The sequence below is a fragment of the Pelophylax lessonae genome (genome assembly GCF_965119305.1).
Source record: "Pelophylax lessonae genome assembly, chromosome: 2".
In the NCBI taxonomy this organism is placed as follows: domain Eukaryota; kingdom Metazoa; phylum Chordata; class Amphibia; order Anura; family Ranidae; genus Pelophylax; species Pelophylax lessonae.
Window position 1 is genome coordinate 9,837,948 of NC_138769.1, and position 17,606 is coordinate 9,855,553.

Here is a 17,606-nt window from a genome sequence, read left to right on the forward strand (position 1 = left end):
ATATATATGTGTAGATATCTTTCATACATCTAATTCTGATGAAGTGATGAACTCCATCCCTGAAACGCGTTGAGTTTGTTGATGCAGTGAATACATTAAGTGTCTCTATTACTCTACTACTCCATGGAATTTTGCTATATTGTTTTTTTATCAATTTGGATTTGGGGACCATTTACCAGCTCCTTTACTACCCTGGTCATCCAATATTTTGTAACATGTCATGTTTTCATATTTGTATGTATCAATAAATGTGTAATTTATATTCCTACCAGCCCTCTCATGTCTCTTTCAAAGTCCCAACTCTTTTTTTTTTTATTTTCTATTGAATAGGGATGGAGGCGCATGGTATGTCCCACCTTGTGCTCCATTTAAAGTCCCACACCTCCCACCTCCACGATTCCCTGTATGCTGTGGTCATTAAGGTGCCCATCTAATCGTTTTTTTTTAACCACTTCCCACCCACCCTCCGTCAAATGACAGCGGAGCGAAGCGGTGCGGCTATTGTTCTGGGACACCATCATATGACGGCGCACCAGAACAGCCTCTCTCGTGCGCACACGGGGGCACGCAGAGCGACAATTGTGTCCCGATATTGGTAAAGAGCCAATGACTTGGCTCTTTACCCATGTGATCGGCTGTGTCCAATCACAGCTGGTCACATGTAAATGAGAAAGTGCCATTTATCGGCTCTCCTCGCCTCACACTGTCAGAGTGTGTGGCGAGGAGAGGCAATCAGCGGCTCCTCCTCAAAGGGGAACCTAGAAAAGGTAATCAGGGCACTGATCATCAGTGCTCTGATTACAAAAAAGCTCAAAAACAGTGCCCACAATCAGTGCCCACAATCAATGCCCATAGTGCCCACAATCAGTGGCTGCTCATCTGTGCTGCCCATCAGTGCCGCCTATCAGTGCCGAATGTCAGTGCCCATCAGTGCTGCCTGTCAGTGCCCATCAGTGCCACCTCTCAGTGTCAATTAGTGCTGCCTTTCAGTGCCCATCAGTGCCGCCTATCAGTGCCACCTATCAGTGCCCATCCGTGCGGCATATTAGTACCTCCTCATCAGTGCTACCTTATCAGTGTCCATAAGTGCCACCTCATCAGTGCCCATCAGTGCAGCCTATCAGTGCCCATCAGTGCCGCCTTATCAGTGCACATCAGTGAAGAAGAAAAATTACTTATTTTCAAAATTTACTCACAGAAAATAAGAAACTTTTTTTTTTTTTTTCTGTCTTATTTCTTTTTTTGTAAGAAATTAAAAAGCCAGTGGTAATTAAATACCACCAAAAGAAAGCTCTATTTATGTGAAAAAAATGATAAAAATTGCATATGGGTACAGTGTAGCATGACCACGCAATTGTCATTCAAAATGTGACAGCGCTGAAAGCTAAAAGTTGGCCTGGGCAGGAAGGGGGTAAAAGTGCCCGGTATTGAAGTAGTTAATCTTTCGATGCTCCATGTTGCCGCTAAATATTTAACACAGGTCATGTTCAGCAGACAGTACTGCCACCAAACATGATTCATTTAAGTGAATGGAGTCATGCTGCATTCACCCTGCACCTGCAGGTAATGGAAGCGGTTGCGCTGCAGTCCCAGAAGGCTTTTACAGGTTAACACACGCAGTAAGGAGGCAACATAACTCCTCCCAGCCACCTGTCAGATGCAGACCTTTTCAGAGGGGTGACAATGACAGCAACAAAAAAAAAAACAAAAAACCCCCCACAAAAATAGCAACCTAAAAACAGTGCACAAAACAGTTACAATTTTTCAATTTTTTCAAATTTTTATTTATTTGTTTTTTTGCTTTTTGGAGGTTGTCTATGTATAAAAAAGCAAAAAAAAACAAAAAAAAACCGAATAAATAAAAAGTAGAAAAAATAGTAACTGTTTTGTGCACTGTTTTTAGGTTGCTATTTTTGCATTTTTTTTTTTTTTATACATAGACAATGTGTTACATTTTTGGATACTCTCTGTTTAAAATTTTTCAGATGGCTATTTTTATGCCTTTTTTTTTTCCCCTTCTTGCATAAAAAAAAAAAAAATGCAAATGAGTAAATTTAAATTCACAGATATTCTCAGCTCATTCCTCATTCTTAACCACTTAAGCCCCGGAAGATTTTACCCCCTTCCTGACCAGGGGGTATTTTGCGATTCGGCACTGCGTGACTTTAACAGACAATTGCGCGGTCGTGCGACGCTGTACCTAAACGAATTTGGCGTCCTTTTTTTCCCACAAACAGAGCTTTCTTTTGGTGGTATTTGATCACCTGTGCGATTTTTTTGATCATGCGCTATAAACAAAAAATAGTCAATTTTGCAAAAATAACAATATTTTTCACATTTTTTTATATGAAATTCCCCCCCAAAAAAATGTAAAAATCGAAATTTTCTAACATTTTTGGCCAATTTGTTTTATGCTACCTATGTTTGGTAAAAAAAATCGCAAAAAGCGTATTTTGATTGGTTTGCGCAAAAGTTATCGCGTTTAGATTTTTGTCATTTTTGTTGTTTTTTTTTTAACGCGTAATGGTGGCGATCTGCAATTTTTTTTTTTTTTGCGGTACTGCGACATTGGGGCGGACAGATCGGACCCCTGACTGACATTTGTGACACTTTTGGGGGTCCCAGTGACATTTCTACAGTAATCAGTGCTATATATATGCACTGTTACTGTAAAAATACACTGGTAGTGAAGGGGTTAACTTTATTTGGGAGGGAGGGGCTGTGTGTGTCCCTAGGGGCGTGCTTTCTACTGTGATTGGCCGTGGCTTGAGCTGTAAGGACACTGATCAACGGATCTACATAGTAGATCCATGTGATCAGTGTCTTTACAGCGAGGAGAATGACAGGTGGCTTGTTTACACAAGCTGCCTGACATTCTCCCTCTCCCCCGCCGATCGCCGAGTGACCGGCGGACATCGGGTCCCTTGGTCACACGTGCGGGGGGGTCCGTGACCACGCGGGAGCGGGAGCGCGCCTCCGGCGGCGAGCGCTCGCTCCCTAGACCCTCACAAGCAAGCGACATAGACCTACGTTAGTTTGCCTGTGAGGGGCTGACCGCCGACGTAGATAGTCGTGCGGCGGTCGGCAAGTGGTTAAGCCCTGTACACACGATCAGAATATCGAACGATCTGTCGTCCGTTTTTTGTGGCATGCTAGTCTGATGTGGAAAGTGAAGAGGTTATTTTCATACGAATTTTCCCGTATGACAGAATTCTACTTCAGAAGTGATGTCATGTGTTGGCTTGCTTTGTATGTGTTCTTTCATCTCTGAGCATGCTTAGTCTTGCTCTTAAGATTTTTTTCCGTCTAAATCTGTACTAATGAGACGAAAATTGGACGTTGTATTACGGACGACAAAAATTTTATAGCCTGCACATCAGGATTTTGTCAGCCGAAAAGTCGGAGTCGGCTGTTGAAAGCACCATACTAACAATCCGAAAATCGACAGATCGGCCATCGGACGAAATTTCCCTACAGATTTTCTTATCATGTGTACGGGGCTTTAGTGGCTGAAGAAAGCTGCCTGAAATGAATGGCCCTGGTGGCCATACACACACACACACACACACAGAAAATGTTATCTGCCCCGGGTCTGCATGGACTTGTTCTGTCTTTCTCTGCAAATGAGTTCCTGATCCAACAATTATCATTGTGCAAGGGATATTCAGGGAATATCCGATTGCCTCTCAGGAAGGAATTTTTCCCCTGCTGTAGTAAATTGTATCATGTTTTGCTGGGGTTTTTTGCCTTCCTCTGGATCACCTGCGGGTATAGGATTGTGTGTATGGGATTGTATGGTTGGGGCGGGTATAGGATTGTGTATAGGGGATTGTATGGTTGGGGTGGGTATAGGATTGTGTATATGGGATTGTATGGTTGGGGCGGGTATAGGATTGTGTATAGGGGATTGTATGGTTGGGGCGGGTATAGGATTGTGTATATGGGATTGTATGGTTGGGGCAGGTATAGGATTGTGTATATGGGATTGTATGGTTGGGGCGGGTATAGGATTGTGTATATGGGATTGTATGGTTGGGGCGGGTATAGGATTGTGTATATGGGATTGTATGGTTGGGGCGGGTATAGGATTGTGTATAGGGGATTGTATGGTTGGGGCGGGTATAGGATTGTGTATATGGGATTGTATGGTTGGGGTGGGTATAGGATTGTGTATATGGGATTGTATGGTTGGGGCAGGTATAGGATTGTGTATATGGGATTGTATGGTTGGGGCGGGTATAGGATTGTGTATAGGGGATTGTATGGTTGGGGCGGGTATAGGATTGTGTATAGGGGATTGTATGGTTGGGGCGGGTATAGGATTTTGTATATGGGATTGTATGGTTGGGGCGGGTATAGGATTGTGTATATGGGATTGTATGGTTGGGGCGGGTATAGGATTGTGTATATGGGATTGTATGGTTGGGGCAGGTATAGGATTGTGTATATGGGATTGTATGTTTGGGGCAGGTACAGGATTGTGTATATGGGATTGTATGGTTGGGGTGGGTACAGGATTGTGTATATGGGATTGTATGGTTGGGGCGGGTATAGGATTGTGTATATGGGATTGTATGGTTGGGGCGGGTATAGGATTGTGTATATGGGATTGTATAGTTGGGGTGGGTATAGGATTGTGTATATGGGATTGTATAGTTGGGGCGGGTATAGGATTGTGTATATGGGATTGTATGGTTGGGGCGGGTATAGGATTGTGTATATGGGATTGTATAGTTGGGGTGGGTATAGGATTGTGTATATGGGATTGTATGGTTGGGGCGGGTATAGGATTGTGTATATGGGATTGTATGGTTGGGGCGGGTATAGGATTGTGTATATGGGATTGTATGGTTAGGGTGGGTATAGGATTGTGTATATGGGATTGTATAGTTGGGGCGGGTAAAGGATTGTGTATATGGGATTGTATGGTTGGGGCGGGTAAAGGATTGTGTATATGGGATTGTATGGTTGGGGCGGGTAAAGGATTGTGTATATGGGATTGTATTGTTGGGTTTTCAATACTGTTTTTTGTTTTTTATTGGTTTAGCCAGGTGGACTTGTGTCTTTTTTCAACCTGACTAACTATGTACCTATGTAACTATGTAACTATGTAACACTCAAGTCCTTATTCTGGTTTATCCCCATGACACCCTGTACTGTGTAAAAATAGAACAAGAAGATACTTTTTTTTTTTTTTTGTTTTTTTTAGATAATCTTTATTAAATATTTAGTATCAACGTACTGACTATGGTAACATTTATATGTTGCAGATTTCATTGGTAATGTTCATAAATGTCCTGTCTGTGAAGTCCTCTGGTAAGTAGAACTTTTAACTTGTTAAATTGCATTTCCAAATGTTTATTGAAGAATATGCCTTCAGACAGCAGCTATCTGGGCACATATTTTCTGTTCTGGGTGGTGCCCCTATCCTTAATTAGTTATTCAAAATGGAAGGATTGGGAAGACAAGGACTTCGGGCACACTATGTCTATAAAATCAATTTTTTATTTTAAATTCAATTAAAATCAAAGAAATCATACATACATACATACATACATACATACATACATACATACATACATTCCCATAGATCCTTCTCCACTATGGATTCCCCCAGATCCTTCTCCACTATGGATTCCCCCAGATCCTTCTCCACTATGGATTCCCCCAGATCCTTCTCCGCTATGGATTCCCCCAGATCCTTCACCATTATGGATTCCCCCAGTTCTACTCCCCCTAGTATGTATGATTCATGCATATTCTTAGCCCCCAAGTGCATAACTTTACATTTATCAACATTAAACCTCATTTGCCACATAGTTGCCCAATGAAACAGTGCATTGAGGTCAGATTGTAAGTTGGAGACATTCTGTACAGTAAAGAAGTTAATAAGTTAAAAAGGATACAAAACAAAAAGTCACAAGCTGTCACAGTGCAAGTTAAATATCATACAGTAAGAATTTAGGCTTATATCCTATGTATCAATTGCTGTATTTATATTACTATGCCACCATGGACAGAATGTTACGTATTTTATTAGATCGAAGGATCAATGTTTTTGAAGAACAAAAATTAAAATGTTGACGTTTTAACTTTAATGTACATTGTATGCATGTTAGAGCTCCTGTAAAAGTCCTGTATATTTTTGGTTTTCTATTTTCTACCAAACATTTGGAAATTCAAAATGGAAGGATTGGGAAGACAAGGATTTCGGGCACACCATGTCTATAAAATCAATTTTTTATTTTAAATTCAATTAAAATCAAAGAAATCATACATACATACATACATACATACATACATACATACATGTGTTGGATAAGAAAAGGGACCTATAAAGGGTCCATATGATAATGCATAGACGGTTCAAAATAGATGAAATCACAAATCTCATACAGAGTAATACATAGAATATGTTGACAGTTCAATCAATCAGAACATTATACTTCACATCAGGAGATTCCTGCTGACGGAAACCCGAAAGCACAAGGTGACGGCCAACCGGGTCAACTGATGTCGTGTTCAGATGCTCACTATAATAAGTTTAGTATTTTGCTCAACATGTTTTGCTTTGCTTCAGAAAGCTTCGTCTGGAGCTATTACTAGACTTTCCTGTATATTATATGATGAGACAAGGTCTCAGCATTCTTGGTACGTGACGAGGAGGATTGTTGTGAGTTTACAGGAGACTCGTTTAACCTCCTTGGCGGTAATCCCGAGCGTGACTTGGGGTTGATTTTTTTATATCAGGAGCGGTAACCCCGAGTCACGCTCGGGGTGGATTGCAGAGAGCGCATCGGTGTTCTCTTACCTTCTCCTGGCGATCCAGCTATGACCTCTCATTGCTGTGACCGCCAGCTGAGAGTCCCGCCGCTCCTCCGTCGGTGTGATCACTTCCTAGTTCCTTTCCCTGCAGCAGCAATGCTGCATGGGAGCGGAACTAGGGAGGGAAATTCAAAAAAAAAAACGTTGCACAAAACACACACACACATATATATATATATATATATATATATATATATATATATATATATATATATATATATATATATATATATATATATATATATATATATATATATATATATATATGTGTATATATGTATATGTATATATGTATATGTATATGTATATATGTATATGTATATGTATATATATATATATATATATATGTATATATATATATATATATGTATATATATATATATATGTATATATATATATATATGTGTATATATATATATATAATATATATGTGTGTGTGTGTGTGTATATATATAAAATTATATTATTGATTCAATTATAATTCATGTGTTATATATTTTATATATATATATATATATCTATATATAATATATAATGCATGAATTATAATCTAATCAATAATATAATTTTATTATATATATTATATATTAAATAATAAAATAATATTATTGATTCGATTATAATTCATGCGTTTGTGTTTCAAATTTATCACATCTGGGATGTCTACTAGAGTCTTGTTTTGGTCAGGTTAAAGTCAGTAATTACTAAGAATTATAGGCCTATAATACATAATGCCAAATTTCCATGAAAAGAATTGTACCGCTTTTGGTACAGAATTCCTGACAGAATCATACCGCCAGGGAGGTTAACCACTTTACCCCCAGCCCTATTTCGGACACTTTTTGTTTACAAGTTAAAATCAGTATTTTTTCCTAGAAAACTACTTAGAACCCCCAAACATTATACATATTTTTTTAGCAAAGACTCTGGAGAATAAAATGTCGGTCATTGCAAAATTTTTTTGTCACGCGGTATTTGCGCAGCGGTCTTTAAAACGCCATTTTTTTTTGGAAAAAATTTGAAAAATCACATTTCACTGCATTTAAAAAATACTAAACAGTAAAGTTAGCCAATTTTTTTTTGTATAATGGGTTGGTGAAATTCTCGCGCTGTCACTCTATATAAATCCTTATCTCCTTTAATGCTGCAGGTACTGTTATTGGTAACCTACACAATACAGATATCTATAGCAGGGGGGGAGTACCGCGCTTTAAAGGTGCTTAGTGCCTAGTGCTTAGTGCATATTATTCATATAAATACATTTGCTTTCAGTGCTATTCAGATATTAATAATATAAATTCCTATGTGCTTAAACAAAATTTTTTTCCTGTCTAATATATAAATTTCTCCAGTGTATAAATAAATTAATATCTCTCCAATATATAAATATTTCTTATAAGTGATGTAAAATTTAGTGCTTCATACAATCCAAAAAAATAAATATAAAGTTATTCTAAATAAAGTGCCAGTGATAAATTTATGTGCTTTTAAACCATCAATAAATATATCATTCAAAAGGTGGTAAAGTGCCCTTAAATTAAGTTCAATAAATAAATAGATAAATAAATAAAGCTGTGTATGTTCAAATGATTCTTCTTTCCCAAAATCTCATGCAGGTGCTCTTCCATGCAGTGGCCACTAGGTGTCCTAAGCGCTCACCTCAATTGCCTTTACAAAAAGCCTTGTGATATTTTGCTCATGTGTGGTATTTCCTCCTTCTCTATGGCGTGAAGGTCCGGTTATTAATACCCCAAATTCTCCTCTATAAATCGATATTCCAAGGGGCATATATGGAGCCGTTGTATCTCCAAAATAAATGGGCCACAATAGTGAAATACCGTTTGGTAATTTATTAAAAAAAAGACTTAAATAACAGACTCACATTATACTCTGTCTTTCCAAATGCATAACACTCTTATTGCCGCTACGTCACTTCCGGTTTGGCGTCCTACGCGTTACGCTGCGTGCCCACACAGCTTCTTCCAGGGATCCCTGGTAGCCGCATCGGTCGTTACCGACGGAAAGCCAACCGTCGGCTCTAAACAACGGTGCCGGGATGATGCCTCTAGCTAGAGGTATAACCCCGCAAAGTCAGCCAACGTAGGTCTACGTGGCTGGTCGTTAAGTGGTTAATAGTGGATAGTTATTTTGCAAACCGATAGGGGTGATCTGATTTTAATCAGTTTCAGTAGCCATAGAGCGGAGTACCTGCTGTGTTTGTAATCACAGCCAATAAGACCCAACATGGTGGCGGTTCCCCATCTGGGGAGGAAACACTTGTTTGTGAACAGGAGCTCAACGTGGGAATACAAACTGCTGGGTCTTATTGGCTGTGATTACAAACACAGCAGGTACTCAGCTCTATGGCTACTGATACTGATTAAAATCAGATCACGCCTATCGGTTTGCAAAAAAACTATCCACTATTAAACGAGTCTCCTGTAAACTCACAACAATCCTCCTCGTCACGTACCAAGAATGCTGAGACCTTGTCTCATCATATAATATACAGGAAAGTCTAGTAATAGCTCCAGAGGAAGCTTTCTGAAGCAAAGCAAAACATGTTGAGCAAAATACTAAACTTATTATAGTGAGCATCTGAACACGACATCAGTTGACCCGGTTGGCCGGCACCTTGTGCTTTTGGGTTTCCGTCAGCAGGAATCTCCTGATGTGAAGTATAATGTTCTGATTGATTGAACTGTCAACATATTCTATGTATTACTCTGTATGAGATTTGTGATTTCATCTATTTTGAACCGTCTATGCATTATCATATGGACCCTTTATAGGTCCCTTTTCTTATCCAACACATGTATGTATGTATGTATGTATGTATGTATGTATGTATGTATGTATGTATGATTTCTTTGATTTTAATTGAATTTAAAATAAAAAATTGATTTTATAGACATGGTGTGCCCGAAATCCTTGTCTTCCCAATCCTTCCATTTTGAATTTCCAAATGTTTGGTAGAAAATAGAAAACCAAAAATATACAGGACTTTTACAGGAGCTCTAACATGCATACAATGTACATTAAAGTTAAAACGTCAACATTTTAATTTTTGTTCTTCAAAAACATTGACTTCAATCTAATAAAATACGTAACATTCTGTCCATGGTGGCATAGTAATATAAATACAGCAATTGATACATAGGATATAAGCCTGAATTCTTACTGTATGATATTTAACTTGCACTGTGACAGCTTGTGACTAGTGTTGAGCGAACACGGACTGTATTATTCGTGTTCGTACCGAATAATTGGATTTTTTTTACCCGAACACGGACACGGACACTTTACTGTATGTTCGGGTAAAAATCCGTGTTCGGTCGTTTTATTTCCGGGTTTTGCATGCTTTGGCGCTCTTTTCATGGCGGGCTTTCAACAGCCAATCAACAATCGTTTAACTGGTGTGCCTTAAGCCATCCCAGCCATGCCTGCAAATGTCTTAGTAGCTGTGATTGGCCGTCTGAAGCATGTGACCAAGTCTTTATAAGTTCCAGGCAGCCGCAGCGTCTTCATTCTGCTGCTTAGATCAGGGACAGAGCACACATCAACGTGCTGGCTGCTGATTAGGGAAAGATAGGCAGGAAAAAACCATTTGTGTCCGGATAGAATTGAGGGACAGGTCGGAGTGTTTAGGCAGGGCGAGTTGTAGGCATTTTAGGGATAGAGTCTGCTGAATTATAGGGTCAGTGTCTTCTACAAACTACAATCGATATTGCTGTGTGGGGGGTGGGGTGAATCTGCACTCAATCCTGATCTACGATCTCTTCTCAATCCTGTTAGGGACAGAGTCTGCTGAATTTTAGGGAAACTGTGTTCTACAAACTACAATCGATATTGCTGTGTGGTGTGGGATTGGAGATAGGCAGGTGTCAGTGATCCACATCCATTTTTCTGTGTGTGAGCTGCAGTGAACACAATCTTTTTGGGCTGCAGTGAACACAATCTTTTTGGGCTGCAGTGAACACAATCTTTTTGGGGTGCAGTGAACACAATCTTTTTGGGGTGCAGTGAACAAAATCTTTTTGGGGTGCAGTGAACACAATCCTTTTTGGTGTGCAGTGAACACAATCTTTGTGGGGTGCAGTGAACAAAATCCTTTGTGGGGTGCAGTGAACACAATCTTTTTGGGGTGCAGTGAACACAATCCTTTTTGGGGTGCAGTGAACAACATCCTTTTTGGGGTGCAGTGAACACAATCTTTTTGGGGTGCAGTGAACAAAATCCTTTGTGGGGTGCAGTGAACACAATCTTTTTGGGGTGCAGTGAACACAATCTTTTTGGGGTGGAGTGAACAACATCCTTTTTGGGGTGCAGTGAACAAAATCCTTTTTGGGGTGCAGTGAACAAAATCATTTTTGGGGTGCAGTGAACACAATCTTTTTGGGGTGCAGTGAACACAATCTTTGTGGGGTGCAGTGAACACAATCTTTTTGGGGTGCAGTGAACAACATCCTTTTTGGGGTGCAGTGAACAACATCCTTTTTGGGGTGCAGTGAACACAATCTTTTTGGGGTGCAGTGAACACAATCTTTGTGGGGTACAGTGAACAGAATCTTTGTGGGGTGCAGTGAACACAATCTTTGGGGGGTACAGTGAACACAATCTTTTTGGGGTGCAGTGAACACAATCTTTGTGGGGTGCAGTGAACACAATCTTTTTGGGGTGGAGTGAACAAAATCATTTTTGGGGTGCAGTGAACAACATCCTTTTTGGGGTGCAGTGATCAAAATCCTTTTTGGGGTGCAGTGAACACAATCTTTTTGGGGTGCAGTGAACAAAATCCTTTGTGGGGTGCAGTGAACAGAATCTTTGTGGGGTGCAGTGAACACAATCTTTGGGGGGGTACAGTGAACACAATCTTTTTGGGGTGCAGTGAACACAATCTTTGTGGGGTACAGTGAACAGAATCTTTGTGGGGTGCAGTGAACACAATCTTTGGGGGGTACAGTGAACACAATCTTTTTGGGGTGCAGTGAACACAATCTTTGGGGGGTACAGTGAACACAATCTTTTTGGGGTGCAGTGAACACAATCTTTGTGGGGTGCAGTGAACACAATCTTTGGGGGGGTACAGTGAACACAATCTTTTTGGGGTGCAGTGAACAACATCCTTTTAGGGTGCAGTGAACACAATCTTTGTGGGGTGCAGTGAACAACATCCTTTTAGGGTGCAGTGAACACAATCTTTGTGGGGTACAGTGAACAGAATCTTTGTGGGGTGCAGTGAACACAATCTTTGGGGGGTACAGTGAACACAATCTTTGTGAGGTGCAGTGAACACAATCTTTGTGGGGTGCAGTGAACACAATCATTGTGGGGTGCAGTGAACTCAATCTTTGTGGGGTACAGTGAACACAATCTCATACTTCTGAAGATTTGAGGGTGCTGCCTGTTCCATACTCCCCCTACTCCTCATCTAGCCTTTTAGGGGTACAAACAATAGTAATTGGGGCCTAGTGTGGTTGTGTACGTGTGATATACATACACTTTTTTTGGATCATATTTTCTATTCCGCTATTTAATCAAAAACCTTTGGGGATCAGTTAAATTGGGGGATAGTCTGTGTTGGTACGTGTGAGAGAGATCCACCTTTCCAAGTTGTTGGGGTTCATCTCATACTTCTGAAGGTTTGAGGGTGCTGCCTGTTCCATACCCCCCCTACTCCTCATCTAGCCTTTTAGGGGTACAAACAATAGTAATTGGGGCCCAGTGTGGTTGTGTACGTGTGATATACATACACTTTTTTTGGATCATATTTTCTATTCCGCTATTTAATTTAACTGGGCCTCCATGCGAGACCTGTGTGCCTTGTTGCGCTGTTTTGAGTACTCCACCAACATGGCCAGTGGCAATGACGCCGTTCTCAGCTTAACTATCCCACTTCTATGCCTCCTTGAAAAAACAATTCGGGCGATGATGGAAGAGGATGTGGCACAGGATGAGGAGGAGGAGGAGGATGAAGAGGTAACATTTCCAAGGCTTTCAGGGCAGTCATTCGCAAGGGGCTCCGAGGGTGGGTTCCTGCACACGCAAACGCCAGGGACGCAATTGTCCAGCAGGGGCACAGTTCTGGAGGATGAGGAGGATGAGGAGGAGGAGGAGCTGGAGGAGGAGATGGAACCATGTTCACAGCAGGGTGGCACCCAGGCCAGCTCATGGCCATCACTGGTGCGTGGCTGGGGGGATACAGAGGACACGGACGATACACCTCCCACAGAGGACAGCCTTTCGTTGCCTCTGGGCAGCCTGGCACACATGAGCGATTACATGCTGCAGTGTCTCCACAACGACCGCCGAGTTGCCCACATTCTAACTTGTGCTGATTACTGGGTGGCCACGCTGCTGGATCCCCGTTACAAGGACAACGTACCGTCCTTAATTCACTCACTGGAGCGCGATCGCAAGATGCGCGAGTACAAGCGCACGCTGGTAGACGCCATGCTGCTGGCATTCCCATCTGACAGCGGGGCCACAGTGGAAGCACAAGGCAGAGGAGGAGGAGGAGGAGGTCGCCAACGCAACCAGGGCACCGCCAGCACCTCAGAAGGCAGGGTTAGCATGGCCGAAATGTGGAAAAGCTTTGTCAGCACGCCACAACAAACAGCAGCACCAGCAGCTCAGATGGAACGTCTTAGCAGGAGGCAGCATTTTACCAACATGGTGGAGCAGTATGTGTGCACACGCCTACATGTAGTGAATGACGGGTCTGCCCCCTTCAACTTCTGGGTCTCCAAATTGGGCACATGGCCTGAGCTTGCCCTTTACGCCTTGGAGGTGCTGGCGTGCCCTGCAGCCAGTGTATTATCTGAACGGGTATTTAGCACGGCTGGGGGCGTTATAACAGACAAGCGCAGCCGCCTGTCCAGAGACAATGTGGACAAGCTCACGTTCATTAAAATGAACCAGGCATGGATCCCACGGGACTTTTCCGTACCTTATGCAGAATAGCAATGGATACCGACCTTACCCACCCATTGTTCCATTTTTGCTCTTTCTCACTCTTTTGGGGTGTACCCTCATTTAAAATTTGTGAAAAGAAGCAGTGTTGGCTACCTCGTCCTCCTCCTCAGGGCCAGATTAATGTAGGGGCTATTGGAGCTGCAGCTCCAGGCCCCTACCTTTTATATAGGCCCCGGGTTGGCCATATTCACTGTTACCGCTCTTCTGTCACTTGTAAACACAGAAGTCTGGCTTCTATGCTCGCTTCCCCAGGCAGCACCCTCAGAACCTCCCCACACAGCGTGAAGGCCGGACAAGGAGGGACAGTTGGCGATGCATGGATGTGTTTATGGGCTTCAGAGACAGCATCCCATGTTGAATTAGGCATGCATGGCTGCACCCTTCCTCCTCTGGGTGCATGGCAAGGCACGGCCCTTAAGGCCCTTCAAAATCCTCAGCACCAAGCCCATGATGCTGTTAATCCGGCCCTGGTCCTCCTCCACCGCCGCTTCCACCTACACCGCCCATAGGTGTGCGCAGCCTATTGCATTAAGGTGTGCACCCCAAAGTTGAAATACACATGCATGTGTTTGCCAGCAGGGAGAGTAATGTATCGGGGCCATGTACCTGTAGGCAAGGAGAAATAGAGCAGAGCAGGTCCCAGGGAGATCTTTCCCATCTCCTCACTGGCAATGCTATGTGCCCTAGGTAAATAGGGTGTGCCCAGGCACACCCAGCACACCCTGTGCGCACGCCTATGTCACCGCCACATCCACCACCACCTCAACCTCCCTCCTACTCCATATGGGCCTCGTCCTTCAGAGATGAAGAAGAACATTGTTTTATTTTTCTGTTTTTTTTTGTTGTTTTAAGTTATTTCCCTATCCACATTTGTTTGCAGAGCACTTGCCATGCTCTTAATTACGTTTTGCTGCCATTTGCAGCACTCTAGCCCTTTCCTTTGGTGTTTTAGAGCCATTTTAGTGCCTTAAAGTTCGGGTCCCCATTGACTTCAATGGGGTTCGGTGTCCGGGAAAAGTTCGGTAAAAGTCCGGGACACGGACCCGGACTTTTTTTTAAAGTTCGGCCGAACCCGTCGAACACGGACATCTAGGTGTCCGCTCAACCCTACTTGTGACTTTTTGTTTTGTATCCTTTTTAACTTATTAACTTCTTTACTGTACAGAATGTCTCCAACTTACAATCTGACCTCAATGCACTGTTTCATTGGGCAACTATGTGGCAAATGAGGTTTAAAAATATAAATATAAATGGTGGATATGTAAATAATACCACAATATAGTGAAATTCCAACATAAAATGGTATTGGGAATGAGTTAATATGAAATATATGAAAAAATATAAAAATATAATAATAAAATGAAGTAAAATATAAATAACCACCAGAGTGCGTAGTATAAAGAGCAAAGTACTAAAATATATATATCTCTTAGTATATACCTAAAATAATAATATCAGCATGTTGCAATAAAAATACATAGGCAATGGTATAATATAAAAAGTGTGCAAAAAGTGCAACAATTAAATTGGGTGTGCGGGAAACTTTTCCAGAAAAAATGAATAAAGTGCGGGAAACTATTTTTACAAAGTGCAACAAGAAGTGATGTGATCTAAATTCATGTGATAAATAGTCCGTATAATAATAAAGGTGCAAACAATATTATGGGCAAGCTCAATGTGCAAAGAAATATGAACTCCAAGGTAGAAATAAGAAATGGTATTAGATCAGATCGGCTATTAAGATAAGTCCATATATAGATGGTTGTGCCCCGAGGAGTGGTGAATGGATAAGTATCCAGCGGTGACCCCCAAGGTGGGTGACTGGCGAGTGGCGAGGAAACCTCTAGTAGAAAAACCTACTCACCAGATGTACCCACCCCACACAGGGGTATAGGGCAGGTACTGTAGTAATATCCTGTTGGTCCTGGCTCTGGGTAGTGGTTCCCTTCCTGGGGGAGATGTAGTATAGGGTCCGCAGGGGTATCCTAAAGTGAGATCCTATCCGATAGTAGGATATCCAACGATCCGTGGGGTGAACTGATATGGCCACTCAAAGGTATGTGGATGGAGGGATCATATAAATGGAAAAGAACTCGATAGTGTAATACCGTTTTTAAAGTTTATTCCTTCCAGCAGTAACATAAAAATGGGTACTCACATAGATCAAATCAGTAAACAGCGAGGTAGTGGCGTCCCGGAACGCAATGCGTTCCAACTGGAGACCGGAACCGGAAGTGACGTGACGGCGCTGTACGCGTTTCGTCATGTGACGAAGGCTGGGTGCAGGCTGCAGAAGACGTCACATGACGAAACGCGTACAGCGCCGTCACGTCACTTCCGGTTCCGGTCTCCAGTTGGAACGCATTGCGTTCCGGGACGCCACTACCTCGCTGTTTACTGATTTGATCTATGTGAGTACCCATTTTTATGTTACTGCTGGAAGGAATAAACTTTAAAAACGGTATTACACTATCGAGTTCTTTTCCATTTATATGATCCCTCCATCCACATACCTTTGAGTGGCCATATCAGTTCACCCCACGGATCGTTGGATATCCTACTATCGGATAGGATCTCACTTTAGGATACCCCTGCGGACCCTATACTACATCTCCCCCAGGAAGGGAACCACTACCCAGAGCCAGGACCAACAGGATATTACTACAGTACCTGCCCTATACCCCTGTGTGGGGTGGGTACATCTGGTGAGTAGGTTTTTCTACTAGAGGTTTCCTCGCCACTCGCCAGTCACCCACCTTGGGGGTCACCGCTGGATACTTATCCATTCACCACTCCTCGGGGCACAACCATCTATATATGGACTTATCTTAATAGCTGATCTGATCTAATACCATTTCTTATTTCTACCTTGGAGTTCATATTTCTTTGCACATTGAGCTTGCCCATAATATTGTTTGCACCTTTATTATTATACGGACTATTTATCACATGAATTTAGATCACATCACTTCTTGTTGCACTTTGTAAAAATAGTTTCCCGCACTTTATTCATTTTTTCTGGAAAAGTTTCCCGCACACCCAATTTAATTGTTGCACTTTTTGCACACTTTTTATATTATACCATTGCCTATGTATTTTTATTGCAACATGCTGATATTATTATTTTAGGTATATACTAAGAGATATATATATTTTAGTACTTTGCTCTTTATACTACGCACTCTGGTGGTTATTTATATTTTACTTCATTTTATTATTATATTTTTATATTTTTTCATATATTTCATATTAACTCATTCCCAATACCATTTTATGTTGGAATTTCACTATATTGTGGTATTATTTACATATCCACCATTTATATTTATATTTTTATTCCTCAATCACATCTGTGTTTCTACATTATATTTGTTTCATTTTATATATTTATATATACCTGTTTGCACTTTATAAGCAGCGCCACCACTTCATATTTACATACATATTTATATAGCCTTTTTTGGCTATATTTTAAGTGAGGCTGCAGCTTACTTGTGCACGTATTTAATTTATCCTCTGACATCCTTAGCGCGGATTTATTTATATTCTAAATGAGGTTTAATGTTGATAAATGTAAAGTTATGCACTTGGGGGCTAAGAATATGCATGAATCATACATACTAGAGGGAGTAGAACTGGGGGAATCCATAGTGGAGAAGGATCTGGGGGAATCCATAGCGGAGAAGGATCTGGGGGAATCCATAGTGGTGAAGGATCTGGGGGAATCCATAGTGGAGAAGGATCTGGGGGAATCCATAGTGGAGAAGGATCTGGGGGAATCCATAGAGGAGAAGGATCTGGGGGAA

The 17,606-nt window shown here is 41.6% G+C and overlaps 1 protein-coding gene across 1 annotated transcript in view; it reads left to right on the forward strand.

The window, feature by feature from the left end:
- The window catches only part of LOC309547910 (uncharacterized protein), a gene marked incomplete at its 5' end in the record, with an annotated part of 101,037 nt that overhangs the window by 2,382 nt on the left and 81,049 nt on the right, over positions 1-17,606 (forward strand). Inside the window, one exon of the mRNA XM_082247910.1 lies at positions 6,581-6,651. Within this exon, the coding sequence (XP_082104036.1) occupies positions 6,581-6,651 (71 nt within the window). The remainder of the gene's footprint in view (positions 1-6,580; positions 6,652-17,606) is intronic.